The following is a 15,685-nucleotide window of genomic DNA, read 5'->3' as shown; positions in this document are numbered from 1 at the left end:
TCCATATCTCCTTGTGTCTACCTTTGCCTCTAGCTAATCATGTTGGTTCGTTTCTTTTGTTTAACCCTGCCATTTCCTCTGCCTTCTGCATGCCATTATCCTCTGTTCTTTGTGTCAGTACATTTTCATGATTGAATTTGATACTGTGAAAATTAGTAATTTCCACAGAAAGGGTCACTAGGAACCCCCATCACCTCTTAAGCTGTTCTTGCACTCTCCTGTGCACTCCTGTACTCCTGGGTCACTGGGACATCTCTTTTCTGAGGGGCTGAGATTACTCTAGACACTGTGTTCTTCCCTTATGCCCAATAACCACAGGAAGGAGAAGAATGTCCTGGAAGCTGCCAGCAATGGAGCCACAGATGCCGTAGGCCTTGCTACTAACGTAGCAGCCAACCTGATTGCCTTTTTGGCCGTGTTGGCCTTCATCAATGCTGCCCTCTCCTGGCTAGGGGAAATGGTAGACATACAGGGACTCACTTTTCAGGTAATGGATTCCATTTACCTGGGCAGTCCTTCTAGGGTGTATTTAAGAAGTCCTTGAATTGCACATGTCTTCTGACCCACAGTGAGCTAAGGGAGCATGACAGGGAGAAGGGGTTAGGGGATTGAGTCAAGGTTCCAGAGAAGTCCTGGGCTCCTGATGTGAGATATCTCTTTCTCTCATCCAGGTCATCTGCTCCTATGTCTTAAGGCCCATGGTTTTCATGATGGGTGTCGAGTGGGCAGACTGTCCAATGGTGGCTGAGATGGTGGGGATAAAATTCTTCACGAATGAGTTTGTGGCCTATCAGCAACTGTCTCAGTACAAAAACAAGCGTCTCTCTGGAGTGGAGGAGTGGATCGAAGGCAAGAAGCAGTGGATTTCTGTAAGTGCCAGTCTGGAAAAGCATAAACAGTCTGTGGACAGATACAAAGTATTACACAAAAGTTTGTCTCATACACACAGATCCCTCTCCAGGGTCCCAGGCCTGACCCTAGGAAGAGACAGAGTCAAAGCAGAGTCTGACCCAAAGCAAGAGAGTAACAGTGTGCTTAGCTTCTGTGCCTGAGCTGCCCTGAGGTCATTTCCTCTCCTCCCCAACCCCGCTTCACACTGACCCAGCTTCTCTCATAGATTTCATAGGCTCCAAAGACTTTGACAAGAACACTGGGCAAGAAACCAGGGTGGTTTTCATGTCATTATCCTTGTAATAACTCAGGGAGTGGTTATTTTCTGAGCATCCTTTCCACATTCCTTAGAGTGGTATGGACAAGATTGGGGGTTCTAAGTACTCTGGAACTTCTATCATGATTATACAACTGCACACATGGAACTGAGTTTATTTATTTTTGTTTTCCCTAGGTGAGAGCTGAAATCATTACAACGTTTTCACTCTGTGGATTTGCCAATCTTAGTTCCATAGGAATCACACTGGGAGGATTGAGTAAGTTAATTCTTTTTCCCACCTACCCAATATGCCAGCCAGGTCCCAGCATCTATAGTAGGCAGCCCTGGTGCTTCAGTACAAGCTGAGCCCAGATAGAGAAGCTGATGTGAAATGGTCCTCCCCATTGGCAGTTAATTTGGAGTTCAGGTAATCATGCTACCTGGCTATGTGTGGAGCCAAGGCTGGGTTTAGAATCTCAACTTCTGTTATCTTTTTTCTTTCCTGTTGGAGGCCCAAGAAACCAATTTTATTTTTCTTTTTCCTATGAGGAACACTATAATGGTATTGTTTTTATTTTGCCATTAAATGGACATAGTACATAAATAAGTAAAAAGTATTTTGTTTTTTTGTTCAGTAGTGAAGGTACTTTCTGAAATTATGCTGCTCACCAGTTGACTTCATAGAAATAGGCCTTGTGCAAGGAATCATAGAACAAATAAAAACAGAGACATATAAGGTAGATACAGCAAGTGCTGTGAAGTGTTGGAATTAAAGCTACAAGTCACCAGGTGTAGGAGGAATGAGTATTTTAAGCATACACAGATTACATTTAGATTGCTAAGAATATTGCTAACTGGCGACGGTTGGAGGAAATAATATGAAGAAAGTGGAGCTGTCCTTGAAGGCGGGGCAAAGAGAACTGGTGGATTCCAAGAGTTTGGAAGATCCTTGGGCTCCAAAATCACTGCAGATGGTGACTGAAGCCATGAGATTAAAAGATACTTGTCCCTTGGAAGAAAAGCTATGACAAACCTAGACAATGTATTAAAAAGCAGAGACCTTGCTTTGCCGACAAAGGTTCGTCTAGTCAAAGCTATGGTTTTTCCAGTAGTCAAGTATGAATGTGAGAGTTGGACTATAAAGAAAGCTGAGTGCCGAAGAATTGATGCTTTTGAACTGTGGTGCTGGAGAAGACTCTTGAGAGTCCCTTGGACTGCAGGGAGATCCAACCAGTCAATCCTAAAGGAAATCAGTCCTGAACATTCATTTGAAAGGACTGATGTTGAAGCTGAAGCGCCAATACTTTGGCTACCTGATATGAGGAGCCGACTCATTAAAAGACCCTGATGCTAGGAAAGGTTGAGAGCAGGAGGAGAAGGGGATGACAGAGGACAGGATGGTTAGATGGTATCACCGACTCAGTATGAGCAAGCTCTGGGAGTTGGTGAAGAACAGGGAAGCCTGGCGTGCTGCAGTCCATGGGGTTGCAAAAAGTCGGACATGACTGAGCGACTAAAGAACAACAAATAAGAAAAATACAGCTTAGTATTTTTTATTGCACTCATGTTCTGGGCTAGAATCATGAAGTTGATTTACTTGGTGGCTGATCAAACAATTTAAAGGTGAAACAGTTTCCTTTCAGTTTCTTTTCCCCTTCTGTCACCCAGTTGTCTGTCTCCTAATTCTGATGCCCGATTACCACCTGATTGTGAGATTGCCATCTAGTGGTAGAATACCACATGACTAAGGCTTAGATGAATGTTGCCGGTCTCATCTCTCTGGCTCAAAATTGTCTAATTCTGTCCACCCTAAGCATGCCAATTTCTAGTGAACACCCAAGGCATTTGCACTGTCTGGAGCAATGCAGAGCTTTTCTTGGTTCAGATACATCTTAGGAATGTTCACAGAACAACCGAAGTTAGAGTCAGACACACCATCCTTGACCTGGGGAGTGTCTAAGTTAGTGACCTATGAATACATATACTTCTAAGCACCCCATTGGCAAGCATCTGGTGGCTGGCAGTAAGAATGCGATTCATCTGCTGTTTTGATGCTCAGCATTCTTCTAATCAGGACTCATGGGTATACCCAGTTGCCTGGCAGGGAAGAGACTGAATTGTTTTGTCTTGTTATCTGCAGCATCAATGGTACCCCACCGGAAGAGTGACTTGTCCAAGGTTGTGGTCAGTGCCCTCTTCACAGGGGCCTGTGTATCCCTTATCAGTGCCTGTGTGGCAGGTAAGTGTCCCAGCTTAGTCTCAGAATACCTGATTTAACCATCTGTCTCACATATGCATGGAAAAGGCTCCAAATGTACAGTGTTTTCAATTTATACCCAGAGAATAAAGAGCCTTCAAGGAACATGTGTAAAACCTTCCCCTTAGCATCTCTGTCTCCTTTATCCAGGGATCCTCTATGTCCCCAGGGGAGCAGAAACTGACTGTGTCTCCTTCCTAAACACAAGTTTTACCAACCGAACCTATGAGACCTATGTGTGCTGCAGAGAGCTCTTTCAGAGGTGAGTGAGCACTGGATCCCTGCTCGAGTCTCCTCTTTTATGTGCTCTTTCACTCAAGAATTTCTAGGATTGGGGAAAAGTAAGGTCTTGAGGGTAATCACATAGATACTGAAGAGAACATATAAGAAGGGGGATAGGTATTTGTGGTGGTCTAGATTTCTCTTCTTTTCTATTATTAGATGCATATTCACTGTTAGCTCTAGCATGGACAAATCATCAGTTTTACAAATGACAATACCCTGTATTGATGGGGTACGGAGAAGTGGAGGGGTAGCAGAAGAAGTAAGGGAGAATGGTTTCCCTGATCAGAAGTGAAGCATTTATTGTGATTTGAATATAGATAGGTTGTAGGTGAAGGTTGACAATGGTCCTGAGTGGCCCAAAACTTAAGAGCTTCTTCAGACAGAAATGAAGACTGAGAGAAATAAAGTTGAAATTGACAAAATCATGATGCATTCAGGTAGTGTAAAAATGAACTTGTTTACCAATTCGTGGGAAATTATTAGAATAGTTTTCCGGTTCTGTGTATAAGGAACTTAGAGGTCACCACTCCATCTTAAGATGAAAGTGAAAAAAAGCTGAACAGTCTGAAAAAATCAGTAACTCTTCTTGAATCTGTAAGAAACACAAGGCAAACCGCTGACCCCAAGATTGGAGCGACAGGCAAACACAGGGAGTCATGGTTTACTGGAGCCACAGAAACCGTGCAGGGGCAGCAAAAGCTGAAACTGCAGTTTCTGAAGCCTCGGGGAGGACAAGGCTGAGTGTTAAAAACTCTGAGGGAACCCACTTCTCAGGGGAAACCCCACAGTTTTGGAAGTTTTACCTCTTGGAACTAGACTAGGTTCTCATAGTAAATATCGGACAAAACCCACCTCATGCTTCTGACAGGTGGAGGGGAAAATGAACTATTTTGAAATACACCAAAGCACTCTGTTTTTTTTTTTTAAAAAAGACCTGCCTTTAGGAAGAACTAATTAACCAAAGCCTAACCACCTGGGGTATTATCAGAATCCGCCTGACCTAAAAAAAGAGAAATACCCAACTTCAGCCCTCTCTAGCCATCCTGTCCCATTCAAGGAAGGAGGAAAGACTGAGAAACACTTGTGAAGTTCAGAGTCTAGAGGCACAGGCTAACTAAAAGGCTGAGACCTAACCCCAGGACAATAGAATGCCTTCCCTCCCCAACATCTCACCACTACATTGCTAAGGTCTATATACAGCTGTTCCTTTTATGGGTATGTCATGTCTAGTTATCAAGAAGAAATTACAAAACACACTAAAAGGAAAAAATACAATTTGAGGAGACAGAGCAAGCATCAAAACCAGACATGGCAGAGATTTTCAGATTATCAGAGTGGGGATTTTAAACAGCTATGATTAATATGGACCTTCCCTAGTAGCTCAGTGGTAAAGAATCCACCTGCCAATGTAGGAGACACGGGTTCCAACCCTGGACTGAGAAGATCCCTGGAGAAGGAAATGCCAACCTACTCTAGTATTCTTGCCTGGGAAATTCCATGAAGAGAGGAGCCTGGAGGGCCACAGTCCAGGGGGTCACAAACGAGTTGGACATGACTTAGAGACTAAACAACAATGATTACTACCCTAAGGGCTCTAATGGGTAAAGTAGGCAGCGTGCAAGAACAGATGAGCAATGGAAGTACAGAGATACAGGAATCCTACGAAAGAACCAGAAGGAAATGCTGCAGATCAAAAACACTGTAACGTAAGTGAAGGATGCCTTTGAATAGCTTATTTGTAGACTAAGCACATCTGAGAAAAGCACTTCCAGCTTGAAGATATATCAGCAGAAATCATCAAAACTGAAAAGCAAAGAGAGCAAAGACCGGAAAAAAACCTAAAATAGAACATTCGAGGATTATGGGACAATTTCAAAAGGTGTAACATACAGGTATTATGAATATCAAAAGGAGAAGAAGAACTATTTGAAACAATTATGACTGAAATTTTCCCCAAATTAATGTCAGGCACCAAATCACAGATCTGGGAAGCTCAGAGAACATCAAGCAGGATAAATGCCAAGAGAACTATACTTAAACATATCATTTTCAAATGATAGAAAATCAAAGACAAAGAAAAAATACCAAAAGCAGTCAGTTGAAAACTAAGGGGAGTATATCATAACCTAAAGAACAGTTACAGGACCCAGAAAGGAAAGATTTGAGGAACTAGAATGTTTGGTTCTGCAAAAGCAAAAGGTGTGTGTACCTGTACTGATATAGGGGGGAATAAAGAGAGTTCTGGAAGATGAGGCTAAAAGATCTTATAAGGCCTTCTATGAAGTGCTAAGGAATTTAGATTTGGGCTTACAGAATTATGAACACATGCTGAGATGTTTTTTCAAAAGATCATGTTGGGTAGCCAATTGGAGGTCGAGGAGACCAATAAACACATTGCTATAATACTCTCAAGTAGGAGATGATGAGAGCTGATACTAAGTAGTTGTGAGGATGAAGATGCGTTAGACCAAGGAGAATCAATAGGTTTGTTTATTGAAGGAAAGAAAAGGGTAAGGAAGAGAAAGGACTCTCAAATGTCTGTACCCTTTCTGGCTCGGGCAAGTAGATCTAAGGGCTGTCATATATTAACTGACAAGAAGGGGATTGATTCTGGGAATGGGAGTAAAGGGGAGAGGTTATGGCTTAATTCAGGTAAATATGTTGACTTAGAAGTACCTGTGGAGGAGGGAGGTGGGAGGGGGGTTCATGTTTGGGAACGCATGTAAGAATTAAAGATTTTAAAATTAAAAAAAAATAAATGAATCTGGTAAAATAAAATAAAATAAAATAAAATAAAAGTTTCAATCTATGTAACTAGAAAAAAAAAAAAAAAAAAGAAGTACCTGTGGAAACATCATGTGAAGTGACTTAGGCCTGGGGTTCAGGAGAGAAATAAGAACTGGAGATAGATTTGGAAGTCGTCATTAAGTATGTGATCTTACATATGTTCACTATACAAGTAGAGGCTTGGATACTAGCTTCTTAACAGGTAACTATGCCAGGTGAACAGATATTACCCTCCTGGGTTTGGAGGGTTTGCCTTCACCAGAGAAGGCAACCAATATCTTCTGAAAAACTAATCTTTTTGCTGCCCTGATAAAGATGAATCATAATCTAGATAGATCATTGCTCTGGCATAGTTATGATTCCTCTGTTCTTGTGGCAGTTCAGTAGATGTCATTGTAGGCATAATCTAAAGTAAATGAATAAGGTGAAAATTGCTAATTTTTGTTTAATGATGAGTACATCACTGAACCTCACTAAAGAATTAATAGAATACTCTTTCCTGCTCATTTCTGCCCTCAGAAATGCAACTGACTTTTTGCCTAAAGTCACTTACTGAGCATCATTAGTATCTAGAATCTGAAAGAGAATGTTTTTGTCCAGTTCATTCATAGTAAATCTTTGGAGTGACTCCAGACCAAGATGGCAACAAAGGAGGCTTGAATTTCCCTTTTCCTATGTACGCACCAAGTGTACAGCTACATGTGGAATAATTTCCTCTAAGAAAAATCAAGAAACTAGCTGAATAACTCCTATGACTGAGAAAATACCTACACTGAACTCGGTAGGAAAGGCCGAGACATACTCTCAATACAAACCCCACCCCTGGCAGAGCACCATGTAATGGAAAGGAACTCCCAACTCTAAGCTTCCCCCTAAGCAGTGAAGGGTTTAGACTACACATCTATGGCCCCAGTGTTTAAAGCTCCACTCTGCCTACCTCCCTACCCCTTCATGTTTACCCATGTAGGAGAATGAAACTGAACTCCTGTCTTATACCATACACAAAAGTCAACTCAAAATTGATTAAAGACTTGAACATAAGACCTGAAACGTTGAAAATCCTTGCAGAAAACATAGACAGCCCTAGACATTGGTCTTAGTAATGATTTTTTTAAAATAAAAGTTTTAAATTGTAGTATATACTTGCTTTACAATGTTGTGTTAGTTTCTGCTGTACAGCAAAGTGAATCAGCTATATGCATACATATATTTCCTCCATCTTAAACCTCCCTCCCACCCCACCCCCAATCCCACCCCTCTAGGTCATTGCAGAGCACTGATCTGAGTTCCCTGTGCTATACAGCAGCTTCCCACTAGCTATTTCACACATGTGGGTATGTAGTGTATATATGTCTCTCGATTAGTCCCACCCTCCCCTTTCCCTGCTGTGTCCACAAGCCTGTTCTCTAGGTCTCTGTCTCTATTCCTGCCCTGCAGATATGTTCATCAGTATCATTTTCTAGATTAATATATGATATTTGTTTTCCTGACTGATTTCACTCAGTATAACAGACTCTAGGTTCATCCATGTAACTACAAATGACCCAATTTTGTTCCTTTTTATGCCTGAGTAATATTCCACTGGGAGCTTCCTTGGTGGCTCTGTGTGGTAAAGAATCTGCCTGCCAATGCAGGAGCCACAGGCGATGCTGGTTCAATCTGTCCATGGGCTCACAAAAGAGTCAGACATGGCTTCGTGACCAAAACAACAGCAGCAGTATTCCATTGTGTATATGTATCCCATCTTCTGTCGATGGACGTCTAGGTTGCTTCCATGCCCTGGCTTTTGTAAATAGTGCTGCAATGAGCAGTGGGGTACATGTATCTTTTTGAATTAATGGTTTTCTCAGGGTATATGCCTAGTAGTGGGATTGTTGGGTCATATGGTTATTCTATTTTTAATTTTTTTAAGGAACCTCTGCATGTTCTCCTTAGTGGCCATATCAATTTGTGTTCCCACCAACAGTGCATGAGGGTTCCCTTTTCTCCACACACTCTTCAGCATTTATTGTTTGTAGATTTTTTGATGATGGCCATTCTGACTAGTTTGAGGTGTTAACTCGCTGTGGTTTTGATTTGTATTTCTCTAATAATTAGTGATGTTGAGCATCTCTTCATGTGTTTGTTGGCCATTTGTATATCTTCTTTGGAGAAATGTCTCTTTAGATCTTTCATCCATTTTTTGATTGGGTTGTTTGTTATTCTGATATTGAGTTGTATGAGCTGTGTGTATATTTTGGAAATTAATCCTTTGTCAGTTGTTTCTTTTGCAAATATTTTCTCCCATTCTGAGGGTTGTCTTTTCATCTTGTTTATAGTTTTCCTTTGCTGTGCAAAGCTTTTATAAACAGTTTAATTATTTCCCATTTATTTCTGTTTTTATTTTCATTATTCTAGGAGGTGGGTCAAAAAGTATCTTGCAGTGATTTATGTCAAAGAGTGTTCTACCTATGTTTTCTGTAAGAGTTTTATAGTATCTGGCCTTACATTTAGGTCTTTAATCCATTTTGAGTTTATTTTTGAGAATGGCGTTAGGAAGTGTTATAATTTCATTCTTTTATATGTAGCTGTCCAGTTTTGCCAGCACCATTTATTGAAGAGGTTGTCTTTTCTCCATTGTATTTTCTTGCCTCCTTTGTCAAAGATAAGGTGACCATAGGTGTGTGGATTTATCTCTGGAGCTTTCTATCCTGTTCCATTGATCTGTACTTCTGTTTTTGTTAATAATGATTTTTTGTTTTTTTTTTTTGGATTTGAAACTCAAAGCAAAAGCAACAAAAACAAAAAAGAGCCAACTGGGACTTCATCAAACTAAAAAGCTTCTGCACAGCAAAAAAAAAAAAAAAAAAAAAAAGATGAACAGTCAACTAACGAAATGGGAGAAAATATTTGCAAAATACATATCCAGTAAGGAATTAATATACAAAATATACAAGGAACTTATATAGATCAATAGCAACCACCCCCAAATAGTCCAATTTAAAAATGAGCAGAGGAATTGAACAGACATTTTTCTAAAGAAGTCACCCAAATGGTCGATGGCCAGCAGGTACATGAAAAGGTGCTTGATATCACCAACTAGCAAGGAAATGCAAATAAAAACCAAAATGAAGTATCACCTTACACCTATTAGGGTGGCTGTCATAAAGAAGACAAGTGACAACAAATGCTGGCAAGGATGTGGAGAAAAGGAAATCCTTTTACATAGTGTGTGGAAATGTAAAATGGTACAGTCACTTGGAGGTTCCTGAGGAAACTAAAAATAGAACTACCATATTATCCAGAAATCTCCTTTCTGGATATATATCCAAAGGAAACAAAGTCATTATCTGTACTCCCATGTTCATTGCAGCATTATTATGGCTACTCTTGTAGCCGTGGTATGGAAACAACCTATGTGTCCACTAACAGATGGATGGATAAATAAAATGTAGAAGTATACAGTGCAATGTTATTCATCCTTAAAAAAGAAAGAAATCCTGGCATTTGCAACAATGTTGATGAACAATTACACTAAGCAAAATAAGCCAGAAAAAGGCAAATACTGCATGGTCTCACTTATATGTGAAATATAAAAAAAAGAAATAAAAATTGCACGTACAGAAATGGTGGTTGCCTGTGCCTAGTGGCTGGGGGGATAGGGAGAAGCTGGTATAATAGTACAAACTTTCAGATATAAGATAATAGATCTGAGAATTTAATGTATCTCATGGTGACTGTAGTTAATAATACTGTATCATATAATTGAAATTTGCTAAGAGAGTAGAACTTGTGTTCTCATCATACACACACAAAAGTAAATATGTGAGATGATGGATGTGTTAATTAACAAAATGTTGGGAATCCTTTCACGGTATATGCAAATGTCAACTCATCACACTGTACACTTTCTATATATTACAACTTTACTTGTTAATTATACCTCAGTAAAGCTGAAACACACATACATATGCAACCAAGCCTGAGCTGTTTTCTCTTTTTCCAGACTTTAAACTTTTTATTTTGTATTGGAGTATAGCCTATTAACAATGTTGAGGTAGTTTCAGGTGAACAGAGAAAGGACTCAGCCATCCATGTACATGTATCCATTCTCCCCCAAACCCTCCTCCCATCCAGACTGGTACATAATTTTGAGCAGAGTTCCATGTGCTGTACAATAGGTCTTTGTTGGCTATGCATTTTAAATATAGCAGTGTATACATGACCTTCCCAGTGTTTTCCTTTCTTAAGAGGGAAGTGGCTTTGGAATATCATCTCACTTTTTTGAATACATTCAATTCTAAATCACATTACAAAGCATAAATTTTGCTTCAGTGATGTTTGCAAAGGACTATGGTTAGGAATTGGAATTGGGCACAGAAGCAGACACACTGTATAGGGTTTCTTGCTAGTACTATCTTGGGCATGAACGAAAAAATACACTTAATTCTGTCCTACTCTATTGGTCATTGTGATTGGATTTATTAATAGGTTTCTGTTTTTGTTTTCACCTGTTTGGTAGAACTTACTGATACATCTTGTTGCATTGTTTTTATCTGACCCACTGTGTATCTCTCTGGTTTTTCATTTCAGTACTTCTCTGAATGGGACCTACAACCCTCCTTCTTTTTCTGGTCCCTGGGAAGATAAAGAATTCAGTCCTATCGCACTTTATAACTGCTGTCATCTCTACACCAGTGCTGTCTGTGTCTAAAGCTGGTTCATTTCCATAAAAGTCCTAATCTGGATGGCTTTTTGATGGCAAAGGTATTTATGTACTCAGAGTTCTCATCCTATAACTAATGCACTTTGATCTTTAACAGTAAACATAAAATTTTCATTTTGATTCACTATATGTCAGTAATGAAAACTAGCACTCATTTTTCCATTATTTGGCTGAACCAAATAAGAAATTTCTTATGGGCTCTGTTTGAGCTTAGAGTCAAAATAATAAATATTACCACATCAAAAAATATCTTACAAACCTTGCTTCTAGTTGCCATCTTAAGAATTATATGATGTAGTATGCTATAAATGTGATTTGGTATGTAATGTGTACTGAGGTAAAAAAGCTGTATTTCTTGAAATTCTATGGATGAGCTGGGTTTATGATACTAAAGGTATATATGAAAATTATATGAGTATTGAATGATAAGATTTTTCTGGTTGTCACACATTTGTAAACCTGAAAACTCCTTAAAATCATTACATACTAATATTTCCTGTATGCAGACTTATAAGGAATGTCTGTTTCTTAGAGGCCCTTGTTTTATTTTAGTATTCTGCTTTAGTGCCATTTTGCTTCAAGTTTACTGACTCTTCTAAAATGATGGTTTTCAGGGGAGATGACACTTTTCCTCCCAGAGGACATTTGTCAATGTCTTGAGGTATAATTAACTGTCACAACTTGGGGGATGCTACTGATGTCTTCTATTGAGTAGAGGCCAGAAATGCTGCTAAACATTCTAGTGTGCACAGTCAGCCTCCACAACAAAGAATTCTCTGGCCCCAAATGTCAACAGTGCTCAAGTTGAGACACTCTGACTTAGAATATTTCTTATATCTAATATTATTTATAATATTATAACCTTAAGGAAGAGTTTCAAAAGAATGTAGGAGCTCCTCAAAAAGTTATAAAATAACCATATGGCCCCACAATTCTATTCCTTGGTATGCCCAAAAGAACAGAACACGGGTGTTGAAACAAGTACGTGTACATGCATGCCCACAGTAGCAATATTCACAATAGTCAAAAGGTGGAAACAGTCCAAATGTCTATCAGTAGCTGAATGGATAAACAAATAGTGTTATGTACATACAATGGAATTTTATTCAGTCATAAAAATCATGAAGTACTGATATATCCTACATAGACGAACCTAGAAAACATGCTAAGACAAAGAAGCCAGACACAAAGGCTTATTATTATATGATTCTATTTTGTATGATTCCCTTTATATGAAATATTCAGCATAGATAGATCCATGGAGACAGAACACAGATTGGTGCTTGCCAAGGGGAGGTGTCGGGGAGGAGGAGTAGGGAGTTACTGCTTAATGAGTACACCGTTTTACTGTGGAATGATGGAAATGTTTCGGAACTAGATAGAAATGGTGGTTACACAACATTGTGAATGTACTAAATGTCACTGGTTTGTTCACTTTCAAATGTATAATTTTATGTTATGTGAATTTCCCCTCAATAAATTATATATATTTATATATATATAAATACTATTTGTATGTCCCCTTAGCGAATCTGCCTTCTTCCACTTCACAATTATCTGAGCTCAGAACCTCTTGGCCTTCCTTTTTGTCTCCTTTCCTATCTTCTCTTTCTTATTTTTGGTAAGTACCAGACCACCTTACCTGTCTCCTGAGAAACCTGTATGAGAGTTAAGAAGCATCAGTTAGAACTGGACATAGAGCAGTGGACTGGTTCAAAATTGGGAGAGGAGTATAACAAAGCTGTATATTGTCACTCTGCTTATTTAGCTTCTATGCAGAGTACATCATGCGAAATGCTGGGCTGGATGAAGCACAAGCGGGAATCAAGATTGCTGGGAGAAATATCAACAACCTCAGATATGCAGATGACACCACTAATGCCAGAAAGTGAAGAGGAACTAAAAAGCCTCTTGATGAGGGTGAAAGAAGAGAATGAAAAATCTGGCTTAAAACTCAACACTCAAAAGACGAAGATCATGGCTGCTATCATTACCATTTAAGGAGCTGAATTCACAACCAGGGATTTACTGCGTTCTGTGCCAAATTTAGTTCACACAAGGAAGGGTATGGGATGGAGGGCTCTCCTTATCTGCTTTCAGGGGTAAGGGCCGGCATTCTCATTCTGTCTCCTGTTTGAAGTGAATCTGATCTACACTCTGGCACACAAGAGGACCACACTGTACCGGCAGTAAGTGTGACAACACCATCAGCAGGAGAGTCTCACAAGCAGAACGAACGAAAAGTGAGGACTGAATGGGATCGGGACCAACGCAACGCCGCCTCCTGGGGCCAAGAGGCACTCACACACTAGCACAGCAGTGACCAGGGGTCACAAAGTGTCGGACACGACTGAGTGACTGGACTGAACTGATGAGGGTGGAAGCAGGCTGGGCGGGCCCAGGATGTGTGTGAAGTGCTGGTCAACCCCAAGAGCACGTGCTTGACGACTTTCACAACCGTCTCCCAGTTTCCATCCCCAGTTAAGGAGCCCCAGGCAGAGAGGAGACAGGAGGCTGAGGAAGGATGGGCAAGAGAAAAGATCGGGAGGACCAGGAGAAACAGAGGGTATGGAAGGGGCTGGTTAGGATGTGGAAACAAGGAAAGGAGAGTGGCAGCCTGGGTCACCCAATGAGTAGAATCTGCTCTCTCAAACACTGCACCATAAAGCCCCCTTCGTGTATATCGTTCCACTGCCTGCCATTTTTGTTTTTGTGTGTATACATCTTTCTAGACCAGTACACATGGATCTACCTCATTCATTTTCTTGGCTACCTGGTATACCATGTAAGGAGGTACCCTATTTGTGCACATTTAGGTTGACTTGGTGGCTCAGCTGGTAAAGAATCCGCCTGCAATGTGGGAGAGCTGGGTTCAATCCCTGGGTTGGGAAGATCCCCTGGAGAAGGGAAAGGCTACCCACTCTAGTATTCTGGCCTGGAGAATGCCATGGACTGTAGAGTCCATGGGGTCACAAAGAGTCGGACACGACTGAGTGACTTTCACCTTCACCAGGTTGACTTATATTTGACGGATTATTTCTAAAGGCCTAACTGAGTAGGACCACGACTTAGTGACCGAACAGAACAGCAGCTGAGGTAGACAGTTTGCGTTTGACTCCCACTCTGACTCTCCTTTGCATGCCTGACTTACTCTTGGTGAGAGTCTTTGCTTGAGGTATTGGTTGTCAAACATTTATACATTTAAATATTCCCATATTCTGTGGGAATAACTGACTTTTAAGACTGGAATGAAAAGATTAGGAGCTGGGAGATCTGGATTCAGAGGACTGGCCTGAGTCCCTTTCAAGCCCTATTCAAGTTCCTAATATCTGAAAAGCCCAACTTCCAATTCTGCTTAATGAAGATAATGATAATCATATCCACTTTATAAATTGCTAGAAATTTTGAAATAATAATAATGTATACGAAAAAAACTACATGAGAAGTGAAAGTGTAAGGATCTTAAATGCAGAGCATTTGCTCCTTTATACACGAACATTTGCTTGGCATTTATCAGGCTTCTGGCATTGCTTAATGAGATTGGAGTGTACCCTCCCCCAAACCCTCCCCCTGCTCCCCCCTCCGTTTAATTCCTAAAACAATCCTTTAAGAAAGTTACTGTTGTTATCACAGTTTCCCAAAGGAGGAAATATACACTTAGAGAGATTGAGTTGCTCCCTAGAGTCACATAGTAAGTAAAAGAATCATGATTTGATCCCAGGGTCTCAAACACTATGTCTATTTTCATCCTATCCCAGCCCTCCCTACCTTCCTTACCTCTCTAATCTAGTGCCTCAGGGTCCACCAGTTTAATCCAGATGATCTCAGCAGCTTCTAAAGTATTAATATTTATTATTTCTGAAAGACTTGTGTGCCAATCATGTCCTGCTGTGTGCCATCCTTTGTATTTTTGTCTTATTTTGCTATTTGTCTTTTTGTTGTCATCTATTGCAGCAAGTATAAAAATGATTATTATAAAAACCTCAAGGTTTTTGACAAGTCTCTCAAAACAGAATTGTCTTTACTTTTATCATCTCTTTGAATATGGAGTTCCATGGTGCCAGAGACTAAAGTCTGTTTTATTTGTTACCAAAGCTCTAGGAGCTAGCACTGTTCTAGCAAAATGAAACAAACAAGCAAGCAAAAAATGCATTTAATATTTGTTGAGACAAAAAAGATGAAGCTCTGAGGGTTTTGGCCTGGATACCTAGGGGCCAAACACAGGGAAAGAAAGTGTTTGTTATATGAAAGAACATACATAAAGCACTTATACTGCCTGGTACAGTGTTGTTATTATTGCTACATATGTATAGTAGGTTTGGCAAGGGTATGGGTAGCAGGTAGAAAATGAAATCCAAAGAAAATAAAAAGGAGCAGAATGATGCTGGTTAGTTTGTGAATAGATGTCCAGTGAGGAATTTACAGGAAGAAAAGTTCAAAGGTCATTTAAGGAACAGGGATACTTAATATTTAACCCCATGAACTTTGCCCCCAAACCTGT

At 40.1% G+C, this 15,685-nt stretch overlaps 1 protein-coding gene across 2 annotated transcripts in view; it reads left to right on the top strand.

Moving 5' to 3' along the window:
• Window positions 1–15,165, top strand: part of SLC28A2 (solute carrier family 28 member 2) — a 33,805-nt gene extending 18,640 nt beyond the window's left edge. Inside the window, exons 13-19 of one of the 2 annotated variants that reach the window (XR_011258457.1) lie at window positions 319–487; window positions 672–869; window positions 1,346–1,427; window positions 3,291–3,389; window positions 3,558–3,669; window positions 11,052–11,225; window positions 12,953–15,165. Coding sequence is in view for 1 of the 2 variants with exons in the window: in XM_069597903.1 (XP_069454004.1) it covers window positions 319–487; window positions 672–869; window positions 1,346–1,427; window positions 3,291–3,389; window positions 3,558–3,669; window positions 11,052–11,172 (781 nt within the window). In the remaining variant the exon portion in view is untranslated. Of the gene's footprint in view, window positions 1–318; window positions 488–671; window positions 870–1,345; window positions 1,428–3,290; window positions 3,390–3,557; window positions 3,670–11,051; window positions 12,676–12,952 lie in introns of those variants that run through there. The other variant, XM_069597903.1, reaches the window with a different exon arrangement.
• Window positions 15,166–15,685: the final 520 nt, after the last annotated feature.

Source organism: Ovis canadensis, chromosome 7 (assembly GCF_042477335.2).
Source record: "Ovis canadensis isolate MfBH-ARS-UI-01 breed Bighorn chromosome 7, ARS-UI_OviCan_v2, whole genome shotgun sequence".
NCBI lineage: Eukaryota > Metazoa > Chordata > Mammalia > Artiodactyla > Bovidae > Ovis > Ovis canadensis.
The sequence above is the reverse complement of the archived record's forward strand: the minus strand, read 5'-3'. Positions and strand labels throughout refer to the sequence as shown.